Source organism: Bombus terrestris, chromosome 16 (genome assembly GCF_910591885.1).
Source record: "Bombus terrestris chromosome 16, iyBomTerr1.2, whole genome shotgun sequence".
Lineage (NCBI taxonomy): Eukaryota > Metazoa > Arthropoda > Insecta > Hymenoptera > Apidae > Bombus > Bombus terrestris.
The window spans coordinates 6,713,759-6,736,732 of NC_063284.1; the positions used below are offsets into that span (position 1 = coordinate 6,713,759).

Genomic DNA, 22,974 nt, shown 5'->3' on the forward strand with positions numbered 1-22,974 from the left:
TAGCTGGAACGCTCGAGTGCAGCGCGATAGGCGGCTGGCCGCGCGGCCAATCAGCGCGTGCATCGCGGAACGCGGCCGAGCGGTGGGGGCCAGGCAGCGCATCGGGAGTGTGGGTATCGTTCGAGCGCAGTGTCCCTGGAGACGCGAAGTTGGCTGCTCGATTTTCCTCTGGCCTTCCGGTTTTCCACCGACCGGTTTCCGGCCGCGTGCGTTCACTCGCGTCGCTTCCGGTTGCTGCGGAACATTTTCACCAGGCAAATTCACCGTTTCGTCGATCTCTCGTTGCAAGAAACTACGAAGGAAGAGTATTTTCGCGGAATATCGCACCAAAGGCGAGAGAGGCCGTGTTGTGTGGATCTTGAACGGCCGGAAACGAGACGCCGCGGAGACTTCGATGCTGCCGCAGCAACGTTCGCGGAGAAACGCAGACGTTCTCAAGCTTTGCCGAGGATATTTTCCCTGCATTTCGAATATGCAGGTCTTTGTAGAGTTTTGGAGAACGGCGTGAGCCTCGTGCAACATTGTTGCGCTCTTTCTCAGATGCGGAAAAATGGTAGAATCGAGGCTTTCGAGAGAATCAGCCGAGTTTGAATCGGTTGCAGCTGTTGGGATCGTTTGAAGAACTATCGGTGCTGTTTTTATTGGTGAAAGGCAGTGATTTCGAGGGGAATTGGTATTTTGTGTGGCAAGGAACGTCGATGTTTGTCGGACATTGGTAAACTTCGAACTTTCTTCGAACATTGAAATTTGTGTGAAAGTGGATCGGTATATTTGGAAGAGTATCCTCTGGATTTAAGGATTTTTCCATGGACTGTAGATTCTTGGACAATTGGAAGGGAGAAGAGTTCCGGAAGATTTCAGTGACTCGCAGCGATATTGCTGCGTGCAATTGAAATTGGGACTCTGATCGAGACACAGCATGGCGAAAGGTATGTGCAAAATTATGCGACACGATGGAGAAACGCATGTTAAGCGGATATTACAAATTTTCAAAAGAGAAGAAACTTCGCGGTTGCAAAGCTACGTTGCTTCCCTTGCGAGCTTTTTTTCTCGTCCGATAAGTTTCTGTTAATTTCGAGGCAATTTACGGCATTATACTTTACAAACTATGAGATTGCGCCGGGTAAATTGAAATGAATATTTTCTATCGAACAACGTGTCTATCTGAGAATTTTGTCAGAAAATTACCTTTATTTCACCGTGGCAACTAAAGACTGTTTAAACACGAACTTCAAAATGGAACAAGGTTCTACAGCGAACAGCTAGATACATTTCATAGCAATAGCAAAAATGATGAACAAGCGAACAACTAGATATGTTTCATAGTAATTCTATAAAGTTTGAACATCGAACAACAAAAAAGAATAATCGAGTAAATGATGAACAAGGTTCTACAGCAAACAGTTAGATACGTTTCATAGCAATTCCATAAAGTCTGAACATCGAACAGCAAAAAAGAATAATTAAATAAATGATGAACAAGGTTCTACGGCAAACAGCCAGATATGTTTCATAGCAATTGCATACAGTTTGAACATCGAACAACAAAAAAGTATAATCGAGTAAATGATGAACAAGGTTCTACAGCAAACAGTTAGATACGTTTCATAGCAATTCCATAAAGTTTGAACTTCGAATAACAAAAAAGAATAATCGAGTAAATGATGAACAAGGTTCTACAGCAAACAGTTAGATACGTTTCATAGCAATTCCATAAAGTTTGAACATCGAACAACAAAAAAGAATAATCGAGTAAATGATGAACAAGGCTCTACAGCGAACAGTTAGATACGTTTTATAGCAATTCCATAAAGTTTGAACGTTGAACAGCAAAAGAGAATAATTAAATAAATGATGAACAAGGTTCAACAGCAAACAGCCAGATATGTTTCATAGCAATTCCATACAGTTTGAACATCGAACAACAAAAAAGAATAATCGAGTAAATGATGAACAAGGTTCTGCAGCAAACAGCCAGATATGTTTCATAGCAATTCCATACAGTTCGAACATCGAACAACAAAAAAGAATAATCGAGTAAATGATGAACAAGCTTCTACAGCAAACAGTTAGATACGTTTCATAGCAATTCCATAAAGTTTGAACATCGAACAACAAAAAAGAATAATCGAGTAAATGATGAACAAGGCTCTACAGCGAACAGTTAGATACGTTTTATAGCAATTCCATAAAGTTTGAACGTCGAACAGCAAAAGAGAATAATTAAATAAATGATGAACAAGGTTCTGCAGCAAACAGCCAGATATGTTTCATAGCAATTCCATACAGTTCGAACATCGAACAGCAAAAAAGAATATTCGAGTAAATGATGAACAAGATTCAACAGCAAACAGCCAGATATGTTTCATAGCAATTCCATACAGTTTGAACATCGAACAACAAAAAAGAATAATCGAGTAAATGATGAACAAGGCTCTACAGCGAACAGTTAGATACGTTTTATAGCAATTCCATAAAGTTTGAACGTTGAACAGCAAAAGAGAATAATTAAATAAATGATGAACAAGATTCAACAGCAAACAGCCAGATATGTTTCATAGCAATTCCATACAGTTTGAACATCGAACAACAAAAAAGAATAATCGAGTAAATGATGAACAAGGCTCTACAGCGAACAGTTAGATACGTTTCATAGCAATTCCATACAGCTTGAATATCGAACAACAAAAAAGAATAATCGAGTAAATGATGAACAAGCTTCTACAGCAAACAGTTAGATATGTTTCATAGCAATTCCATAAAGTTTGAACATCGAACAACAAAAAAGAATAATCAAATAAATGATGAATAAGGTCTACAGCGAACAGTTAGATACGTTTCATAGCAATTCCATAAAGTCTGAACATCGAACAACAAAAAAGAATAATCAAATAAATGATGAACAAGGCTCAACAGCAAACAGCCAGATATGTTTCATAGCAATTCCATACAGTTTGAACATCGAACAACAAAAAAGAATAATCGAGTAAATGATGAACAAGGTTCTACACCAAACAGTTTGATATGTTTCATAGCAATTCCATACAGTTTGAACATCGAACAACATAAAAGAATAATCGAGTAAATGATGAACAAGCTTCTACAGTAAACAGTTAGATACGTTTCATAGCAATTCCTTAAAGTTTGAATATTCCATGTGGGAAGAGTTTCGTGTTTTAAATCTGGTTTTAAGCGTTAATTGCGTACAGCAGAGGAAAGCATGATAAGACAGGCTGAAAATTATCAGAATTAAAGCTGTCATGTGGCATGCATCGTGAGAAAACATGGAATGAGAAATAGAATCGGCGTTTCCTAACCACGTGACGAACGTTGAAGGCTCGTTCTATAATGACACAGCAATGAGGAAGAACGCGGCATTAAAATTAATAAGAAAATAATACAACAATTACGAGCTTCGAATTATTAAACGTGATAAGCAATCTGTTTCCACGCTGTTATTCAGTCTGACTGCGTATAAATTCAAATATTATAAATTTAAATATTATACGATCTCAAGTATATAATCTTATACACATCACTAATACAAATATAACATAAATATGGTACATATAAAACACATAGCCGTTGCGACAACTAGTTTCTTCGTATCATCTTCCTCTTTTCTTTATTTACGATCCAACAAATATCGTTTACAAGACGATCCACTCTGACTAACGTGTTATAGCGCAGCAAGGCACTTACGCTCGATGGCTACAAGTTATAAATAAAATCTTCATTGTAGAAACTGTCGCACGCATAATATCGGCGTGTTCCATAACACGCAGCTTGTAATTAACCAGTCGAACAAGTCGATACGAACAAGAAAACGACGCTTTTCCAAGCAATTTTCTATGAAAATAGAGCGAATATTATAGGTAGTTTTCGACACTTTCCTACATACGATATAATATCTCGTTAGGAAAATGATATAGTGGCTAAAAAAAGTATTTGTACGTCGCTTACTAATTAGATCTGACTGTAATAAATTTTGTATTATTTATAATTATCAGGTACATGTTATAAAAAAAAATCGATATCTAACAAGAGAAGTAACTGCAACATGGCAACGTTAAGAAAAATGTCCCTCCACATCCCGCAATTACCATATTTATCGTTGTTGTATCTACGCGACATATTAAATATAGTATCGATATCTGTTTAGCATCGAAGTACGTTAAGATAAATTTGCAAAGTTTATCCTAGAAGGTACGAAAAAATCATTTTTCAAGATAAGCAAGCAACAACAATGTTCTGCGTTGCATCGTGCACGCAGCAACGTGGAACTCGTCTATTCGCACGCGTTCGTTGTTGCTGGACCAAATTATAGTGCAACATTTTTTTAAATGCGATGTAGTGACGAGTACAGTTTGCAGAGATGCTGAACTAATGTTCCGAGAATTGTGTGAACAGAACGCCAGCTTGTTGCTGATCGGTGCAGTTCTGCGAACTGCCTTAAAAGCTGCCACTGCTTTACGACAGCCCATCATTTTCGTACAGTTGTGCTTCAATGGTTTTCCGTATTGACTTTTCGCTCTGTCTTTCTTCTGCACGCTCGTTCCACCCAAAAACGATCGTTTGTGGAAATGTCACCATTCTGCCTCGAACGTCACAACGTTAACGACGATGTCTTCATCTGCTTACGAGCAACGTTCGCGGTAGAAAAGAAGATCAGCTTCGTTGGAAACAGAGGAGTCGTTTAACTGTGACTCTATCGGTGTGGCTTAAAATCCACCTGTTCTTTTCTTCTCATCTGTTGGTTTCCAGCAATACGGAAGCATAGCAAAGTAAACTTTGTTTTGTTCCGGCTCACGTTTTCATACGATAGAAATTGTAAATTAAATTTTCTTCTTGCTCTTGCGTTTACGATAACCTGGAGAATCAAACTAAGAGCTGTTCGAAAATTAAAATTGAAATCATACGACTGGAGAAATTCGAACAGTACCTATGGAAATAAAAAAGAAAACGTGGAAGCTAATAAAAAGAAATAAAAAAAAAAAAAAACAGGAAAAAACGTTTCACTGGAAAATAAGGGTAACGTATAAATACTTTTTGTAGCCGCTGTAGTTACATAGGCATACGTAGACTGGCTGTTTTCACGCGATCGCTAATTGTTAATGGCTCGGTGTATCGCCGATAAGGAAAGTTATTCGCGTGTGTGTCACACCGCGATCTTATCCTGCCAATTCGAAACTTTATTTCCCGCAATTACACCCCGTTAAACGCGCGCCCTGTGCGCCCCTTGCCCCTCTCCCGATGGAAAAGTTGATTTTGCGATTTTTAATTTCATTCCCAGCAATTTTCCTGGTCACGAATGGTGCGTGGCTCTTCTTGTTCCTACCCAGTCGTCGATCTGCACGTCAGATTGCCTCTTTTACGGCTGTTTTAATACGGGAAATTGTGCAAAAGAGTATTTAATCAAGAACGAAGTTCGATTACACATACAGTGACATACCGGGTGATACATAAGTGCGAGTCGTCGCTTTAGGCCGTAAATCTACGCGCTGATACAAATAGAAATGTGACTGTTGCGTAGCATAGTTTTCGTGTTATGCTCGGGTAGAGTGTGACATTGTCCAAGTGGTTTCCTCTTTGCAGCGAGAACATTCCGTAAACCTGCGCTTTTGCGATATTCTGAATATCACGACGAATAGAGTGAGATTGCATGGGAAACATGATCCTCCAAATCCATTGGTTTTCTGTCTTTTTGCGTCTTCTGCCATCTATCGTATTTATATTAGACGAATGCGCACAGGGCCGGCGCAAGGCAGGCTCAGTGCGTTCGCCGGAACCCGGGCCCGCGTTTTGAGAGACAAAAATCGTCAAAGTTCAGTGTAAAGTCCTCGTATCCTGGAAATTACTTTAGATAAAAATTTAGGCGCTTTCAGAAAAATGTACTTTTTAGAGAAATTAAACTACATCGGTAGTTTTTTGCAAAAGTCTTACAAGATTATAAATTTTGTACTTTCATTGAACTTTTTGTCCCTTGAAAGTGAATTATGGATGCGAAAAAATATTACTCGGTTTTGTTTAAAAAACTGCTTATAAAAATATATAATATGTAACAGCATTTGTAAATAAATAATTCCTCGTTATAAAATTTACATGTAGGATTTGAATGTGTATTCAGGCCCCGCAGAAGGTCACGCCGGCCCTGCACGCATACGACATACGTTCGTAAGTTGCTCTTTTTCCTTGTTTTTCAGTGTAGGTTTAACGATTGAAGTATTTACAAAAAGTGCGTTTATGAATCATGGAAACTTTGTATTGGGTTGGCAACTAAGTGATTGCGGATTTTGTCATTACCACCCAATGACAAAATCCGCATTCACTTAGTTACCAACACAATAGTTACAGAGTAGGTAGGTATAGAGTGTTAGCTGAGGAAGAATTATTTCTCTTTTTACTTAAAAGCAGCTCAGTGTATAAGCATTTCGAAACGTGGCAAATTGTCGAGCACTTGTTTTCGCGTTGATTAAAAAATTACATTGCATTCATTTTCATCGCCAATCAAGCCGATAGCGTCAAGCAGTTGTCTTTCTTCGTGTTTCTATTGGGTTGGCAACTAAGTGATTGCGGATTTTGTCATTAGCAACCAATGACAAAATCCGCAATCACTTAGTTGCCAACCCAATAATTTTACGATTGCTCAAAAGTTGCGCTTTTCGTCCAGACAAAACGAACGGTTCGCGACAATCGTATTAGATTCCTCTGACGATTGAAGATACACAAACATCTGGCACATTTTCGAAATTTGTGTTCGTCGGTGATGCTCAAACGATGAACAGATTCTTCTATTTTGTTCGTATTATCTGCTTCTGTTTATATTAAACACAGATAGCTAGGCATTTCAGAAATAACAAACTGCTTCACTATGATCAATTAGACGTTCAGGCGGACCACGATGCAGAAAAGATGGAGAAGTACGGCCGTTTTTAAAAACCGATTGAAATAACGTGAGATTGATATTTGTATATTAGGATTTTAGCGAAACAAAGGAGATCCGAGAGAGAAATCACGCCACGTCTAGCGTTTTGTTAAACCGTATAACAGGCATCATCATTGAAACACTATGATTCATGAGAAACGCTCGGAGGAGGGTTAGGCCGGGAGGATCGTATTTCCGAGAATTCACAGACCGAAAGATGTTCTCGGCCGTTATGCCGCGGCGAAAGAAGGCGGAAGACTAAACGAGACAACTATGAGAAAAAGGGCAAATAATCTGCGGACAACAAAGGCCGGCCAAGAACAGCATTTAAAAAAACTTATGGTAGCGTGATTCGTAAAAAGAAAAATCGCCAAATGTTTGTATTCCTAACCACCGTATGGTCCATGGAAAGATGTTTGGCGAACGCTTTCGGCAGTTCCAACCAGCCAATGTTTCAATACATTGAATCTGCTTGCAAAGTACTCGACCTGCTCTCTAGCGATGACAGCCGCATTTAATCGACAGCTGCGTTCGTTATGTTCGTTCCGCGTGAATATCTATGCTATGTTTCTTTTAACACTTTACTGATCACTAGCGGTTTAACAGCATACGCACATTCGATCGTTAAATTGGTATAAAACTGTGGAAGCTTACAAAGCAACGCAATTGACGCAACTGAGCAAGGTATCTTAGTACTAAATAACAAATTACTGCTCATATAATGAGAGAGATCGTTTATCGCCATGACAACCGATTAACTATAGGTAGGTTATAGGTCGGTAAGCGTCGGCGACAAAAAGCCGATTAATAGGCTATTGATCGGTAAGTGTCGGTGACAAAAAGTCGATTAATCGGCTATCAGTCGGTAAAGTGTTAATTTACGCAGATGATAAGAGGATAAGTGGATATTTGAAAAGAGAAACAGTTCAGTGTTACTCACTGGACGCTTTATCCAACGAGTAGATCGTACACCTAATTATTGGATTGGAAATTAAGTGATTTTGTCAATACCACGTAACAACAAACTCCGCAATCACTTAGTTTCCAACCCAAAAAATTATTATCGAACTGGAACATGGCAACTTTAATAGCTAAATTTCGAATCAGATTATCTCAGGCTTTTCAAGCAGTCGTGGTAAACTCGAATAGACGTAAACAGACTTGTAAAGAGAAGATCCTAGTAACTGGCTAACTGCGAATGCTACTTGTAGATACGTTTGGTAGTTGGACAAGTGTGTGAAATTTGAAACAAGTGAAATACGTAGCCAAATGGTAATTAAGAACTGTCAAAACGCGTTTAATTTATTATACGATAGGATTCCTAATGTGTGCTTGTCACGTAAACACGTAAGTTACATTTAAATCTTATTTCTTCTGGGAATCGGACGCCAGTGGCTACAGCTTCGATGTTTCGTTCGAAGGAGAGACACTGCAGTTAGCACTGAGCGAAAGAAGATATTTCGCTTTATCGCTGATTCTATCGTTTCAACTTTCGAATTCTATTTTTCTTGTCCTACGTTCCACACGAAGGCATTCGATAAATACAATTTTCGATCGCACGATTTCTTTCGTAAATTCGAAGGTTCTACGCTTAGGACCTTAACCCTTCGCACTCGGAATTTTATTTCAATTTCGTTATCAGCAGCTCGCAACGCTTTTAAGCGCTTTATTTGAAATCTATTTGAACTAAAAAATAAGACAATTTAAATAAATAAGAGTTAGAAGATTTAAGAAGAAATAATAAGAAATTTTAAGAAAATAAGAGTTAGAAGAAATATAAGATTTAAATACCAGTTTTATTCACACTATTATTGTATTTTCTAATTTTTAAGTGTATGATACATCTTGAAACAATTTCCAGGATGGAATTCTGTTCTTCTTTCGCAAAAAAACGTGGGACTCGACAAAGGAGCTGCTGAGATAAAAACTGACGTCGAGACATACGAGTGCACAGGGTTAAGTTTTTTCTACGGATTTTGCCTTTTCTAAAAAACATTTTAAAAAAAGGTTTTAGCTATGGAGTGCGACTGGAAAACCGACAGAAATTTATCGAATGACCCTATGTATATTCTCGATCGATTTTTACACGTACGTAGCCTAAGTATACACAGGAGCGCAAATATACGTAGCTATCCAGCAAAAACTTTCCACTAACGAAAGTGACAAATGTGTATACCGATTGCGATAAGGTTTCATTCGTGGTCATTTCTCTCGGTGTATGATTAACTAGATTTAGGTCGATTCAGATCGTTTTATTCGACGTATCATTTCGTTCTATTCGACTGACTTGTGATTTCCTAAGGCTGCTTGTGCGAACACGATTTATTATACCAACGAACGTGTCTGCTTTTCAACGTTGATTAGGTACACTGGTTTTTATTTACGTTCGCGGTTAATTACTCCGAGGCGCGAGAATTTCGGGAATTTTTTCTTCTCCGAGAACCTACCATTCGATTCCTATAGGAGAACCTTCACGATCAATCAAAAATATGCACCAGTTTATTCGATTTTTATACGTGACGTTACGTCATCCCGAAAGTTTCATTCGTTTTAGAAGTAAATAACCGACGCACATTTTTTCTTTCGTATTATTTCGTTGAATTATGCTAACACGTTCGTAATTCGATAAAATAATTTATAAGGAAAAATGTGCATCTATTATTTCCTTCTGAAACGAGAGAAACTAACGTATTCACCTAAATTAATTACTTCTTTCTACAGCTGCTAACTAAGACGATTTGGATATCGTTGCTATCGATAGATCCTCTATAAATAATCATCCGAATTTTCCCCTCGAACGTCGCGTCTAAGCTTCCAAATGTTCCTAACGAATACGTTTCTTGTCGTTTCCTAGGACGCCTGTGAGCCTCGTCATCGATCGCCGCCAGCACCAGCCAGTGTCTAAAATGACTGCCATCGAGCCAAGGTAATAACCATCGAAAACGCCATTCGAATAATACACGACACTCTGAAGACGCAGCAGTGTGCCCGCGCGCGAAGAGTGTCAAGGGAAGAAAAGATGAGAAGTGAGAGAAAAATGTGACAGAAGGAAGAAAGAAGAGATTAAGAAAAAAAAAACTCGTTCGATGAGAAAAGTAGGCGAAAGTCGCGGTGTGTAAGTGTTCTGAAGAGATCGAGGCGAGGAACTGTTGGCTGGAAGATGCCTCGACCATCGAGGGATACTTACGGCGACCAGAAGCCGCCATATTCGTATATTTCGTTGACAGCGATGGCGATCTGGTCGTCGAGGGATAAGATGTTGCCTCTGGCTGAGATCTACAAGTTTATCGCCGATCGGTTCCCCTATTATCGCAAGGATACTCGCAGATGGCAGAACTCTCTCAGGCACAATTTGTCCTTCAACGACTGTTTCATCAAGGTACGTGGCTGTATCGAGTCGTGTGTTTGTTTCTGTTGCGTAGATGTGCAGGCTGATGTAGCGTATTAATTCTTCTCACTGACCAGGTGTAGGTTTGTTTATTTTACCTTAAGCCGAATTTACACTTTGGGCCAACGCAGTGGACGAAGGCTGGTTTCATCGAGCGCAGATTCGGCTTTAGCCGTACGCGCAACAGTTTGAAGAACTGGATTCGATAAATGAAATTTATGGAAAATGTACGGAAGTGCAGTTATTTTCGACAGGGCATAAATTGATTAGAATATTAGAAATGGGAATTGCAAGTCGCCAGAGGACGACTGTTGCTTCCTTCGCGCGGGCTATCGTGCACGACGAAGCTTCCCTTTAAAAGTTAATACGCGATAAAACGACTGGCATCTATAAACGTCGATCATTATGGAGTAGCTGGTGTTTTTATCTGCGCGTAAATTCAGCAGAAACGTCGTGCTTTTTGATTAAGAGCCAATTACTTTGATTTCGTAGCTATCGAAACGACGCGTCCTTTTATTATAATAACACGGTTGCGTACCTATTACGAGAAACAAAAACAGTTTTCAATTTTTCTCGTGCAAAATCAACAAAAATGGAAAAAAGAAAGAGGAAGAAAAGCGACAAGCGTCGACAAGGTTTGCCATATTTTATGGAAGACACGTCACAGACCCTATGGGATACGATGCCGCATTCGCTAATTTCTCTTTCGCAATTTTTTTTTTTTTTTTTTTAGCAAGGAGACACGTTAACACTTTGACTGCCACGCCGAAATCAAATGTTTCACTGAGGACGCTACGGAAGTATTTTTATTATTCAAAGCATATAATGACAAAATAGTCATAAATTGATGATGTAAGACAACATTCTTCCTGAATGGACCGTTTATCTTATTGGCGCCTTGGTAACGTGCAGAATATATTATTGAACCGTGTAGAAGATATTAACAAACACTATTATGATTATTTTTATGATTTCGACGAAACATTCGGCTGAAATGGTAGAGGTCCGCAAAGAAAATTATGTTTGTGATAAATCAATGGTAGTGGTAGATTACAAGAGAGGAAAATGTACTGTAGACTTATCGGATCAAATGATAGCATATTCTACACCACATAGAGGAACCCTCAAGTGGTATATAAAACTAGCTTCAGAGTTATTGTTAAATACATGAATTTCAAACGCGATAATACTCTCTAAACAAGCAACAAAAACAAAATTCAAGGTATCAGATTTTAGAATGGCACTGGCAATGCACCTTACACAGTGCCATTCACCAGAGCAGTCAAATATACTTATTCGACAAAGATTGCCACAGGAAATACAGAAGAAAGAAGGGCAAGCGTAGTTGGCACGAAAATTTTCCAGAGAGTGGTATAAAAAAATGTTAAACAATTAGTATGAAAAATTGCTAAGAATCAGAGGAAAAAAGCGACCACCTATTGTCCAGATTGTATCGATGAGCCACATTTATGTTTAAAGTGTTTTAACACAGTGCACCGTTAGATGCAAGATTTCTTCTCATTTCTCTTTATTGATGTTGCAATAAAAATGTTTAATCGTTCAATAGGGTACTTTTCATTTCAAAGTATTTTCTATTTATCTGTTATATTAAAAATACCCTAACTGTCAATTTTCATTGAATTTTTACAATTGTAAGAAGTTGAAGGGCTCCGGTCACCAGTGACCACCGTGGCGTCACACGTGGCAGTCAAACAACAAAATAGATATTTACTTTGTTCTTATCTGCGTTACGCCTGTAATAAACATTACCGTCTCGCGTAAATACGCCAAATTCGAATGCCATTTTTCCCGTAGCTGTTGCTTTGATGCTTCACAGATACCACAACGTGACACATACAGCGACAGTCGAGCAGACATTAACTTGTTTTCCCAGGCACACAAACAAAGCCATAACAAAATGCAACATACACAGTATACAGTTCTCTCTCTCCGATCGGAAGATATTACAAGCGTGGCGGATCCTTGTGCCTGTGGCGACTGTCCTGAATTTGCTCCAAAGAGTTTGCTATACTCGGCTCGTCTAGTCGAACGTAAAAGGCTGTTACTTCGAGTAGTACAACAATTACGAATTTTAAGAAGAAAAAACAAAAGAAAGGACAATTCATCGAAGATAGTGGCGGTAAGGCGAGAAAACCTTTGGTAAAGCAATTGTTTTCTGCCTGGTAACCGTGAGATCAAAGTGTAGATAAAAGAAGAGGAGACATGATTAATGGAACTTGATTCTTCTTTCCTAGTTCAAACGATTGTTCGTATAGTTGTAACGCGAACGTACGGAAGTCGACTATTACGGTCTTCGTGTTTTTTTACTTAGACGACAGAAATATAAGCAAAAAGATGGAACGCGATGGAACCAATACAGAGACGAGAGAAGTGACGTAAAAAAAAAGAGTATTATTTGAACTTGAAAAAGTGTCTTTGATTTTATTTTTTTAATTGAATTAATGAGAAAAGGGAGGGGGGAAGACAGAGGAAAGAAAACGCGACCACGTGGAATAAAATATGTTTTGCGAGATTTTGTTGGCGTAGGAAGATGCGATCGTGTTGCTAATTAGATGTTACAAATGAAACGACGTGTACACCAGACATTGCGTAGATCTGTATCTGACTACGCATCCGTTTTGTTCGCTCGCGTATTAAAAGATAACACACCGGCAATCTTGTCTTCTTCTTCGCGCTTTTTATCGCGCCAACAGCCCATTAAATTCCAAGGATACAGTTAACTATGATTAATGATTTAGGAAAAATGAGGAAGAAATCTCTTAAGGAAAATATTTCTTCGTTATTTATGTATTATTATATCGCTATACGAGAAAATATCGCATAAACGATCGTTTGAGATCTCCGTAAGGTAATCGGCGGCAACATTCCTAAGCTTTCATTTTCCAAATCACGTGCAACTTCTAATCCACTTTGGCTCCGTTTTTCTACATATGTACTTGTGCTTATCTTATTGTTTCATATGTCTTGCGCTTACCTACCGAGATAAGAAAGTTGCAAACTCTATACAAACATCGTATCCTATCCCTATATGTTGAACAAAACACTTTTTTTTTATTGCAACACATTGCCAATGTCAAACGGCAGCAAACATTTTTACGGACGTCGCAGCATAATCTTCTTCGAAACAGTATTGCGTTGGCAGCTAAGTGATTGCGGATTTTCTCAATACCACCTAATGACAAAACCCGCAATCACTTAGTTACCAACCCAATAAATACTTGCGTGGTATGTTGAAACAAAAGCGATATTTACCGATCGATAGACGATTCTGTTAACACTTTATCGACCGCTAGCGATTCAACAGCACAGGCACATCCGACCGGCATCTCAGGCGCAGATTCTCCCTGACGCCGGCTCTGTTTCGATTTAGACTCTTCAATACCATTCTTTTTGTTCATCGCGAACGGTACGTTTTTCGAATTGATATAAAACTGTGGGAGCTTACAAAGCAACGCAATTGACGCAACTAGGTAAGGTATCTCAGTACTAAATAACAAATTACTGCTGAAATAATGAGAAAGATTGTCGGCGACAAAAAGCCGATTAATAGGCTATCGGTCGGTAAGCGTCGGTAACAAAAAACCGATTGGTCGGCTATCGGTCGATAAAGTTTTAATGTCTACTGGATAAACTCTGAGTTATAGTTGCTCTTTCTCCTAATTACCTTGCGGTATTTTCTATTGGATGAAAAGGAAAAAAAATGAACAGATGAGATTCGCGAAACGATTACGATCTCAGGTAGAATTAAACTACAATTATCGACAAATTAAATGGAAAATTGTGAAATAATATTTTCTTGCCAACTTCTAAAGCTACCAACCTCCGACCATCGCTCTGCTCATTGTTGACTCTGCTGCCTTTTTGTTGCTCATTTTCCACCCAATGGTATTTCGTAAGGTTAAAAGATATTTCAGATTCGAACGAGAGAAGGTCGTTGCCAGTATACAGCTCGTCTCAGTTCTACAGCAAATATTTTCTTCAAACGCTACGAACAGTTCTCGTTGCTGAGACGAGAGGAAAATTAATGCAAATGAAAATTCGTTGAAGAAACTTGATCGCGCGTATCGAATGTAATGGCAACACGGAGGATTGTACATCGCGCGATCCTCCGAAGCCAGAACTATCGAACGAATCACGGAAGCAACCGAAAAACGAAGACGAGGAACGAAGAAGGAAGAGCAAAAGGAAGCAGTGGATCTTGGACATTAACTCGATCGTGTTTCTCAGCGATTTGGGTCGAGGCAGGTGCGAAACAGATGGTCGAGAGAAATATAACAGAAACGAAGAGGGAGACTTGTCCTACAACGTTATTTAACACGGCCTCAACACACAGGGACAAAAATAATAAAAAGATTGGCTCATTTTATCTCAGCGAATTCGGACGATCGTTTTCCGCCTTCCGATCGTTCTTCAGAGATTTCGTTAATGAGAATTCGTCGTCTAAACGGTGAATTTCGCCAGACCTTTTTTCTATTCTTGTAGAGTAGAGAAGCTACATGGGTCGTAAGATCGGGATTGTTGTTTTACCACAGACTAATCGCGTTAGTTCTCTGACGAGCTGCTTTATAATAGGCAATAGATTTACATATTTTGTATCGATAGTTTATCGAATCAGTCGCTCAACTTCTTTGGTTGCGCTCGTAAAATAAATTTCCATAAAAATTCCTAGTCTCTAATAAATATGCAAATGTAGCCTCTTCTTAGCTCTTCGCCACTATTTCATTTCTCGAACGATCAAATATTTGGAGTCTCCAAGTGTTTTCATTCCTTAAATAGCTGACGTTACGTTATACAGCTTGTTATCAAATTAAATGTTATATTACACTTTTTATTGTATATTATATATTCTTGCTATTATTCTTGCGTTAGGCTTTCGTAAGTTTACGTAATAGGAGAGCTACAAATATACGTAAAAAGGTAAATATAAGCAACAAAGATAATTAGAAAAAATATGGAAAAATATATAAGCAACGATGCTCCTTGCTGCAACATCAGCTTCTGTTCTATGTTTTCCAGTCTTGTTCCTCATTTCCTAATATCTAATTTACATTGCATTGTTTTAAACGAAGGTATGCTATCTCGGTACTTCAAACAAATTACTCTAATTTTCACTGCTCTCTGTACGAACTTCTTTTTACGTTCTCTTCGAAGTTCACTTTCATAATTCTCCTGTTCTTTTTATTTCTATATATTTCTGCTTTGGATTTGCCACACATTGAACAGTGTCTCAGCACGTGTTCTGTCGATTTTGAATTTTTCCTGTTACATATTTGCCATAGTTCTGCCTCATTGATACATACAAAGCTTGTTTATTTTCCTGATTTTCCACTGTTTCTTTCTGCCAGTTTTATTCTTTCCGATATAGTTTTCTACTTACTCCACTTAGCTATTATAGCTGTTTGTAATTATGATTGTTCGAGGAACTTGCTTGATAACTTTCTGCGATAAACCAGCGGACGATATTTTTAATCGAACGAGGAAATGAGATGTCAATTTTCTGAGATGCCTCGACATGGACAGCGCATTTAAATAAAATTACGAACGACTCGACAAACTATCGATACAAAATACAAATAGAAACGTACCGGTATGTGTATGCCGTTTCGTTTGAAAATTATTTCGAAACAAAGTGGCAGATCTTCTTTTAGGAAGAATTCTCTACTTCGATTCTACAATTTTCCTTATTTCAACTGTGCTTGTTATAAACACGAACGTGACAAAAATCCGCTTACAAGACGACTGGTTCCGCTTGATTTCACTGTCCGATGCTCATGATCCAGTGTAGATACATTTTATCGTTGGACAGGTGCAACATCGACATTCGCATCGACCATAAATCAAACGAGGTACGAGGTCATTTTTATGATAATTCCTCGGTAATTTCAATTTGCACGAAGATACTCGTACGATGCTTGAAATTTCAAGTTGTTTTCGAGTGTCGGGGTGAAATATGGTGGTCAGTTTTTAAGTACAACATCATCGGTCGCGAGTAGTAATTTCGGGGACATAAAAGCGAAGTAGAAATACGATGCGAGAGATAATGGACGTTGGTAGTAGTGAAAATTGAATTTTGCCCCAGCACTTGTATTTTAATTATTTATATAAAAATATACATTTTCCTGAAATTATATCGCCACGTAATATAAATATAAATTCGTCTTGTACGATATTTATAAAAAGAAAACTAGGTACGTTAGCATCCAGTGTTTGCTGGAAAGCCGAGAAATCTTAAACACCAAGTTACAAGATCGTTTAATTTCATACAATTTTTATACAAAAGATTATACATATTCAAGGTAGAATGTATTAGGTTGTCGGAAAGATGTCTTTCTTTCGCAAACGTGTTTTTCACAACAGTGCACCTTCATAGAAATGTGAAATCAAATCTGTGAACTATCGCGGTATTTATCTGAACAGAACAAAATGGGTCGTAAGTAATTTGGCAAAATAATATAAAGGTCTATTATTTGTTCATAAAACGAAAGAAACTTTTCCGACAACCTGATATGTTTAAAAATAGGATGAATTTACGTTAGAATCCGATACATGTCAGCACCAGTTTCACCTTAGTTTCCTCTTTTATTCTATAGAAAAGCAAATGTATTTTTAATCACGCGTTGAATTAAAATAACACAGGTACAAGTAATCGCGTATATACACAGTTATTTCAGTAATCATAAATTACAGACGATAATTACGATATCACCGTCGCTATTATTCCTCTTGATACATTGCTTTATTATACCACATTTTTCATCTAGTATTCCGTTATACTTTAGCTCAAGCAGAATAATAGCTCAAGCTTTTACACTACGTTGCACGCTGCGCTCTTTTTTTGCCAGATATAATAGCTCGTGTTAAAGGAACGAAGAACGAAGATATGAATTGCAAATGTATCGTCAGATGTAACGTATTTGATAAAGAAATAAAAAACAAAAAGGAAGGATGTTAAACAGTAAAAAGTGTATTAATAAAATGTTAAAAAAAAAAAAAAAGGAATCGAAGATTTTAATGGAACAATAAAATGGAAGTTCCAGTATGGGAATTAATGGGGTCACGTAACTGTTCGAACGAGGGAATTTTTCGCTAATAGAAACCACGCGCCTCTTTATGTTTCAAAATCGATAATACAAGAACAATCGTAAAATGCTTTCTAAATTATTTACAAATTCTACCTGCTTTTTACCGCTAAATCAAATTTCGTTAATGTATTGAACCACGTTAAATTATAGTCTGTTTGTACGATAGATCATTTTTTAAGCCGTCTTCGAAATGTTATAAATATTTCAAAATAAACTTTGTCATCGTCATTTTCGCTCTATCCATCTCCTCCCTTCCAACATCACAACTGAAATTATCGATGATAATATTTGCCCAAATTTCAAAAATATTTTCGCATAATATATGTATATACATATATGTATCTTGAAACAGTCGAGTAATTTTCATTTACGCGTTTCTGTTCTTTATTGCCGTTCTAAGAAAGCTATTACTATACAGCAGGCCGTGGGTATTTATTTCACAATTCCATTCAAGTTTTTCCACTTGTTGAAACACTTGTGTAATTTTCAATTACAGGTTCCTGTTTTTCATGTTCATTAATTATACATCTTCCGACGTTGTAGGTTTTTGCGATTTTTCCAACACCTCCGCGCCTTCTTCTAACCTTCCAAGTATATTTGGATTTTTTTCTATTTTTTCCTTCCCATACAACGCGTGTTCACTCTGATTTCACTGTACGCAAGATACGTATTAACGTGTGCAATATTCATTCAGCTTCGTATTAACGCTTTACCGACCGCTAGCGATTCAACAGCATCGTCCGACCGGCATCTCAGGCGCAGATTCTCCCTGGCGCCGGTTCTGTTTCCGTTTAGACTCTCCAATACCATTCTTTTCGTCCATCGCGAACGGTAAGTTTCTCAAATTGGTATAAAACTGCGGGAGCTTACGAAGCAACGCAACTGACGCAACTGAGCAAAGTACCTTAGTACTAAATAACAAATTAGTACTCAGATAATGAGAAAGATTATTGGGGACAAAAAGCCGATTGATAGGCTATCGGTCGGTAAGCGTCGATGACAAAAAGCGATTAATAGGCTATCGGTCGGTAAAGTGTTAAAGTAGGACAGAGCCACCTTTACCCGAATACTGCAACGTTCGAACGTTCTATCATCGGCGCGTAACATTTTCCACTAACCTAAGCCTTTCTCCGTTTCAAATATGTACAAACTTTATCAGCGTTCATACGCCATGTACTCGTTCCTTTATTCGACCGAGTGAACTTTCATTATGGGAGTTTAGTATGAAACTAATAGCGTTGCAGCTACCGGAACAAGATACGATATAATTAAAACACTGGCAGGTGGCGTAACTGCGACACGGTGTTGGAAAAACCATACGATAACAAACGAAAACACAGTATTGAAAATTATCCGAAGCATGTAGATTTCTCCGATGCTGACAACAGCATCGGATATATTGGTTTGGCAACTAAGTGATTGCGGGTTTTGTCATTAGGTGGTATTGACAAAATCCGCAATCACTTAGTTGCCAAGCCAATATTAAACGTACCGATGCAACGAAACGGTTTCGTTACGACGAAGACGATAAAAATGTTAACGAAGAGCTTTTCACGCTGAAGTATTCAGGGCATTCGAAAGAGGACTTTGATGGATCTAACTATGAAAAGTATGTAACTCTATGCGGTAACTTACGTGGAAAAAAATTATGTGAATTTTGGAGGTTAGCAGCCAAGGAGATACGAAATCCATAGATATTTGAAGAATCTGGTAATCGATCTTAATTCGTATTTGAATGAATGAAATTTCATATGGGAAGAGTATACTTTACCTTAATAATTAAATAATAGGAAATTAATACGAAATTATAGGGAGGACATATAACAAAGCTGATTTTTATTATTACGAATAATAACATTTTAAATAATATTTGAGAAGGTTCCTGTTAGTTTTCCTGTTAAGAATTTAGAAATTCAGAAGTGTTTCTTTGGCTAAACCTAACGCGTAACATTGAATATTTTCGTTCGTTGAAACATCGCTGGACATGTTGACGTAGCAGATAGCGAGGCAATTATATTTCACTTGCTTTTTTTATAGTCGATGTTCATCGATAAGAGACACGTAAATTAGACGGAACATATTACGGTTTCTTTATTTGCAAAAGCATGTCGAAACAAATTGAATAGTGGCGTCATCAAATAAATCTTCACGCGGTGTGAACATAATGAATGCAGCTGTCAATCAGCATAACTGACATTGCTAGTGACGAGCTCGAGTATTTTGCAAGCGGGTTGAAACATTCACCAGTTTCGAGTGCTCTTTCAATATTTCGATAAACAGAAGCAAAAACGGTAGACTTTTGTTTACCTCACACTGTCAGACGATATACAGCTGATACAATAGAAATTCATTGTTTCCTTCCCATTGTCTATGATTATTCGTCAAATAATAGCAGTTCACAATAAGATTTTTTCGAACCTTTATTTCTGCATACTTAAAATTTACATAAATACACAGATATTAGTCTACTGATTTAATTCCTCTCTCAATGATCACGTACTCGCCTCCTTTAGTTCAATATCTCGCTATTATTATTTCCACCTACTTAACATTTATACTAAACGTCTAACTCTACAGCTGCAGGGCATTGAATCTATTAGGTTGGCAACTGAGCGCCACCTAATGACAAAATCCGCTATCACTTAGTTGCCAACCCAATAATTGAATTCTAAAAGTTCCTTCTTTTAGCTTAAATTCCTTCGAAAAATAAACGCTCTAAGGTTTTTCATATTGAAATATTGATTCATAATTTGGCCACCATATCTCGCCACTTGTATTGTTTTTCTTGAGAGGGTTCAGTACAGACTTCTGCGTGTAGCCGGCAAATACTGCGATTGACAGTCGCCTTCTACGTGTCGTACGATTATCGGTCCATAACTTGTTTATTAACTTATTGATTAACTTGTTGATCTTGAACTTACATCATCGCAATAACGTAGAAGAATAACTCAATTCCTATTTGCTCATAAAGTATTCAGTGGCTCTATAGACTGTGCTGAAATCGTCGAGAATTTCAACATCAATGCCCTTACTAAAGACTTCAGACATTAAATACGATCTTCGTGCGCAGCCTGGCGATTACATTTTTCGATATACAGGGCGTCCCACAACATTTTTCTCCCACAAATTTTACCAGTATATTTTGCAAGCAAAATTAAGAAAGAGTGCTATATAAGCGTATAGACCCTTGAAAGTTTCGTCGACACAGTGTAAGAACACCTTGCCACAAAGTCTGATGTTTACTTGGTCGTTGATTTGCTGAAGCAGTCTGGCAATGATTAAACGACTATCACCGATGGACAAGTCTAGGAGAATCAATTCCTCGTTCATGAAGATCATCAGATATGGATTCTTACTTGCGTCAGAAAGTTATGTTGATACTGGTCAGGAGTTGACGCAAAGGATTCGTGACGTTAACACTAAACCTACCAGCGGCGGTCCAATTGATAGCTCTCGAACTTTCACACAAATTTCACCATACTTAAACTTTATCATATCGCTTCATAATTTCTGACTTTTCCTAAAGCATACATACAATATACATATATTTTTCGGTATTTACTTTTAGTTTGCTCTTTTATTTTCTGACAAAAATTTGTAGTCTGCCTTGGCTACCGTGAGCGGTCAGTTTGACAAAATATTTTAGTTATTCTTAAAATAAATGCAATCAGTACAAAGAAAAGGCTATCTCAGGGTCAGATGATAAAGAAAATCAGTAATAACAAATAATAACAGCTGTTACACCCATAAAATTGTCATAAAACTTAGTCATAAAATTTAGTATTTTTTGCAGTCCATTGTTACAAATATTTTGAAAGCCGAGAAGTTTCTTAGGATTATTGCTCATTGCGATAAAACACGGGAAAGTTTCCCAACTCCACCTTCAAGTAACCGTTGGTGGAGGACGGCTAGTACTCATCAATATTTTTGTATAAATATCGCCGTCAAGACCATATTCTTACTTGCTATTGTCCTTTCGACTAGAATACATTTCAGTTTGTTAATTAATTAGTCGACTTGTTATCTCTAACACTCAGACAGAAAGTATCTCAGAGCGTTTTGTGTAAAATTGAACAGATATTCGTAATGCAAGAGATGCCAGTCCTGCGTTAATAATTTCGCAAAATCACGTGCAATATTTCGAAATGGAATTACAACGTGAAACAATGATCTATTCTTGCGCGATGTCGAACAACAAAGTCTATATCTGAGCTATCAGAAGCACGTCATTTCGTATTTCTGTTATAACTTTTGGATAGTATCGGAACTGTAAAATTTGTTATGTGAACGTGTCTTAGAAAAGGATCATTTTCCACGGTTTGAAAATTCGCTGGACAATCGTCTTACCTATAGAAATCCGCGTAAGGCCGTGATCAGACAGAGCGATAAGTGGTAAGCGGCAAAGCAAACGATGGCACAGCCATAATGCCAACGCTTACGAATGCTCTTAGCGGTGTCTGTATGATCACGGCCTAACCGCCTCATGGAAAATAAAACATAATACAAACCTAATGGCACATCCATAGGTTAACTACAATCTTCTATTGAAAATTATTTGCCTCATTTCCGTAAACACGACCCTCATTTTTGGCTCCAACGACCTCAAAAACACTTAAAAAGTGTTATTCTAGTCGAATATTTCCAGATACCATACTAGAGCTGAACTTTTCAATGAAGCATTTAACACGATGCGCGTTCGAGTCAACGCGTATGGGCGCTCTATTGGGTTGGCAACTAAGTGATGCCAATGCCACCTAATGACAAAATTTGCAATCACTTAGTTGCCAACCCAATAGTTCTCAACTGTATTGTGTTCACTAATTGGTAAACAGAAGAAGCTGAGTTCAAAATTTGCCAAGTAATCGACTTACAAGCAACCGAACGTTTGTTACTTTCTAAGTAGAATTCTCATTATATTATCGTGAATTTACATTCTTTACACCAACCAGACGTATGTAGATTGTTCGATTACAGTCTTTTTAGCTAGGACAGATCAGGTTAATTAGGGCGACGATATATACTTTTAAATTGTGTATGGTATTGACTTGGATGCAGCATCTGAACTAAGAATCCTGAAATTATGGAAAAAATAGAATCTCGTAAAAGCAGGTATCGTACGAAATAAAAATTGTTGAGCGTTTATGGTTATATAATATTTCTTTTCTTATTTCTCCTTAGAGAATGCTATCGATATAGTTTGACGGAAAAAGTGGCATATCCTGTATTTTCTCAAACTTGCCGAGCAACTAACTTTTTGTATCGAACCTCGCCTTAATTTATAATTAAATCACAACTTGTGATTAAGCGATGCAATAATGTATATTCTAATAGGGTTTTCCCGTGTATAAATTGAAATTAAATTAACTGAACGAAATTGAATTATACTAACTGTCGTAAACTTTGGTATGTTCTATACATCTGGGCGATAAGGGGAAAAACAGGGAGTGTCATAAAATAGCATTGGCGAGAAAATTAATATTTTCATCCACTAAAGAAGAACCAACGTTCGATCAATTTAACTGTATTGTTCATAGAATGAAGTTTATACGTCACTTGGT

At 37.7% G+C, this 22,974-nt stretch overlaps 1 protein-coding gene across 4 annotated transcripts in view; it reads left to right on the forward strand.

The window, feature by feature from the left end:
- Positions 1-22,974, forward strand: part of LOC100645267 (forkhead box protein A2-A) — a 41,730-nt gene that overhangs the window by 11,412 nt on the left and 7,344 nt on the right. For 2 of the 4 annotated variants that reach the window (XM_020867209.2, XM_048412998.1), the window contains one exon: positions 9,780-10,304. In XM_020867209.2, the coding sequence (XP_020722868.2) occupies positions 10,086-10,304 (219 nt within the window). In that variant the 5' untranslated portion in view covers positions 9,780-10,085. Of the gene's footprint in view, positions 1-123; positions 930-9,779; positions 10,305-20,175; positions 22,526-22,974 lie in introns of those variants that run through there. The other 2 variants (XM_003401765.4, XR_007226655.1) reach the window with 2 other exon arrangements.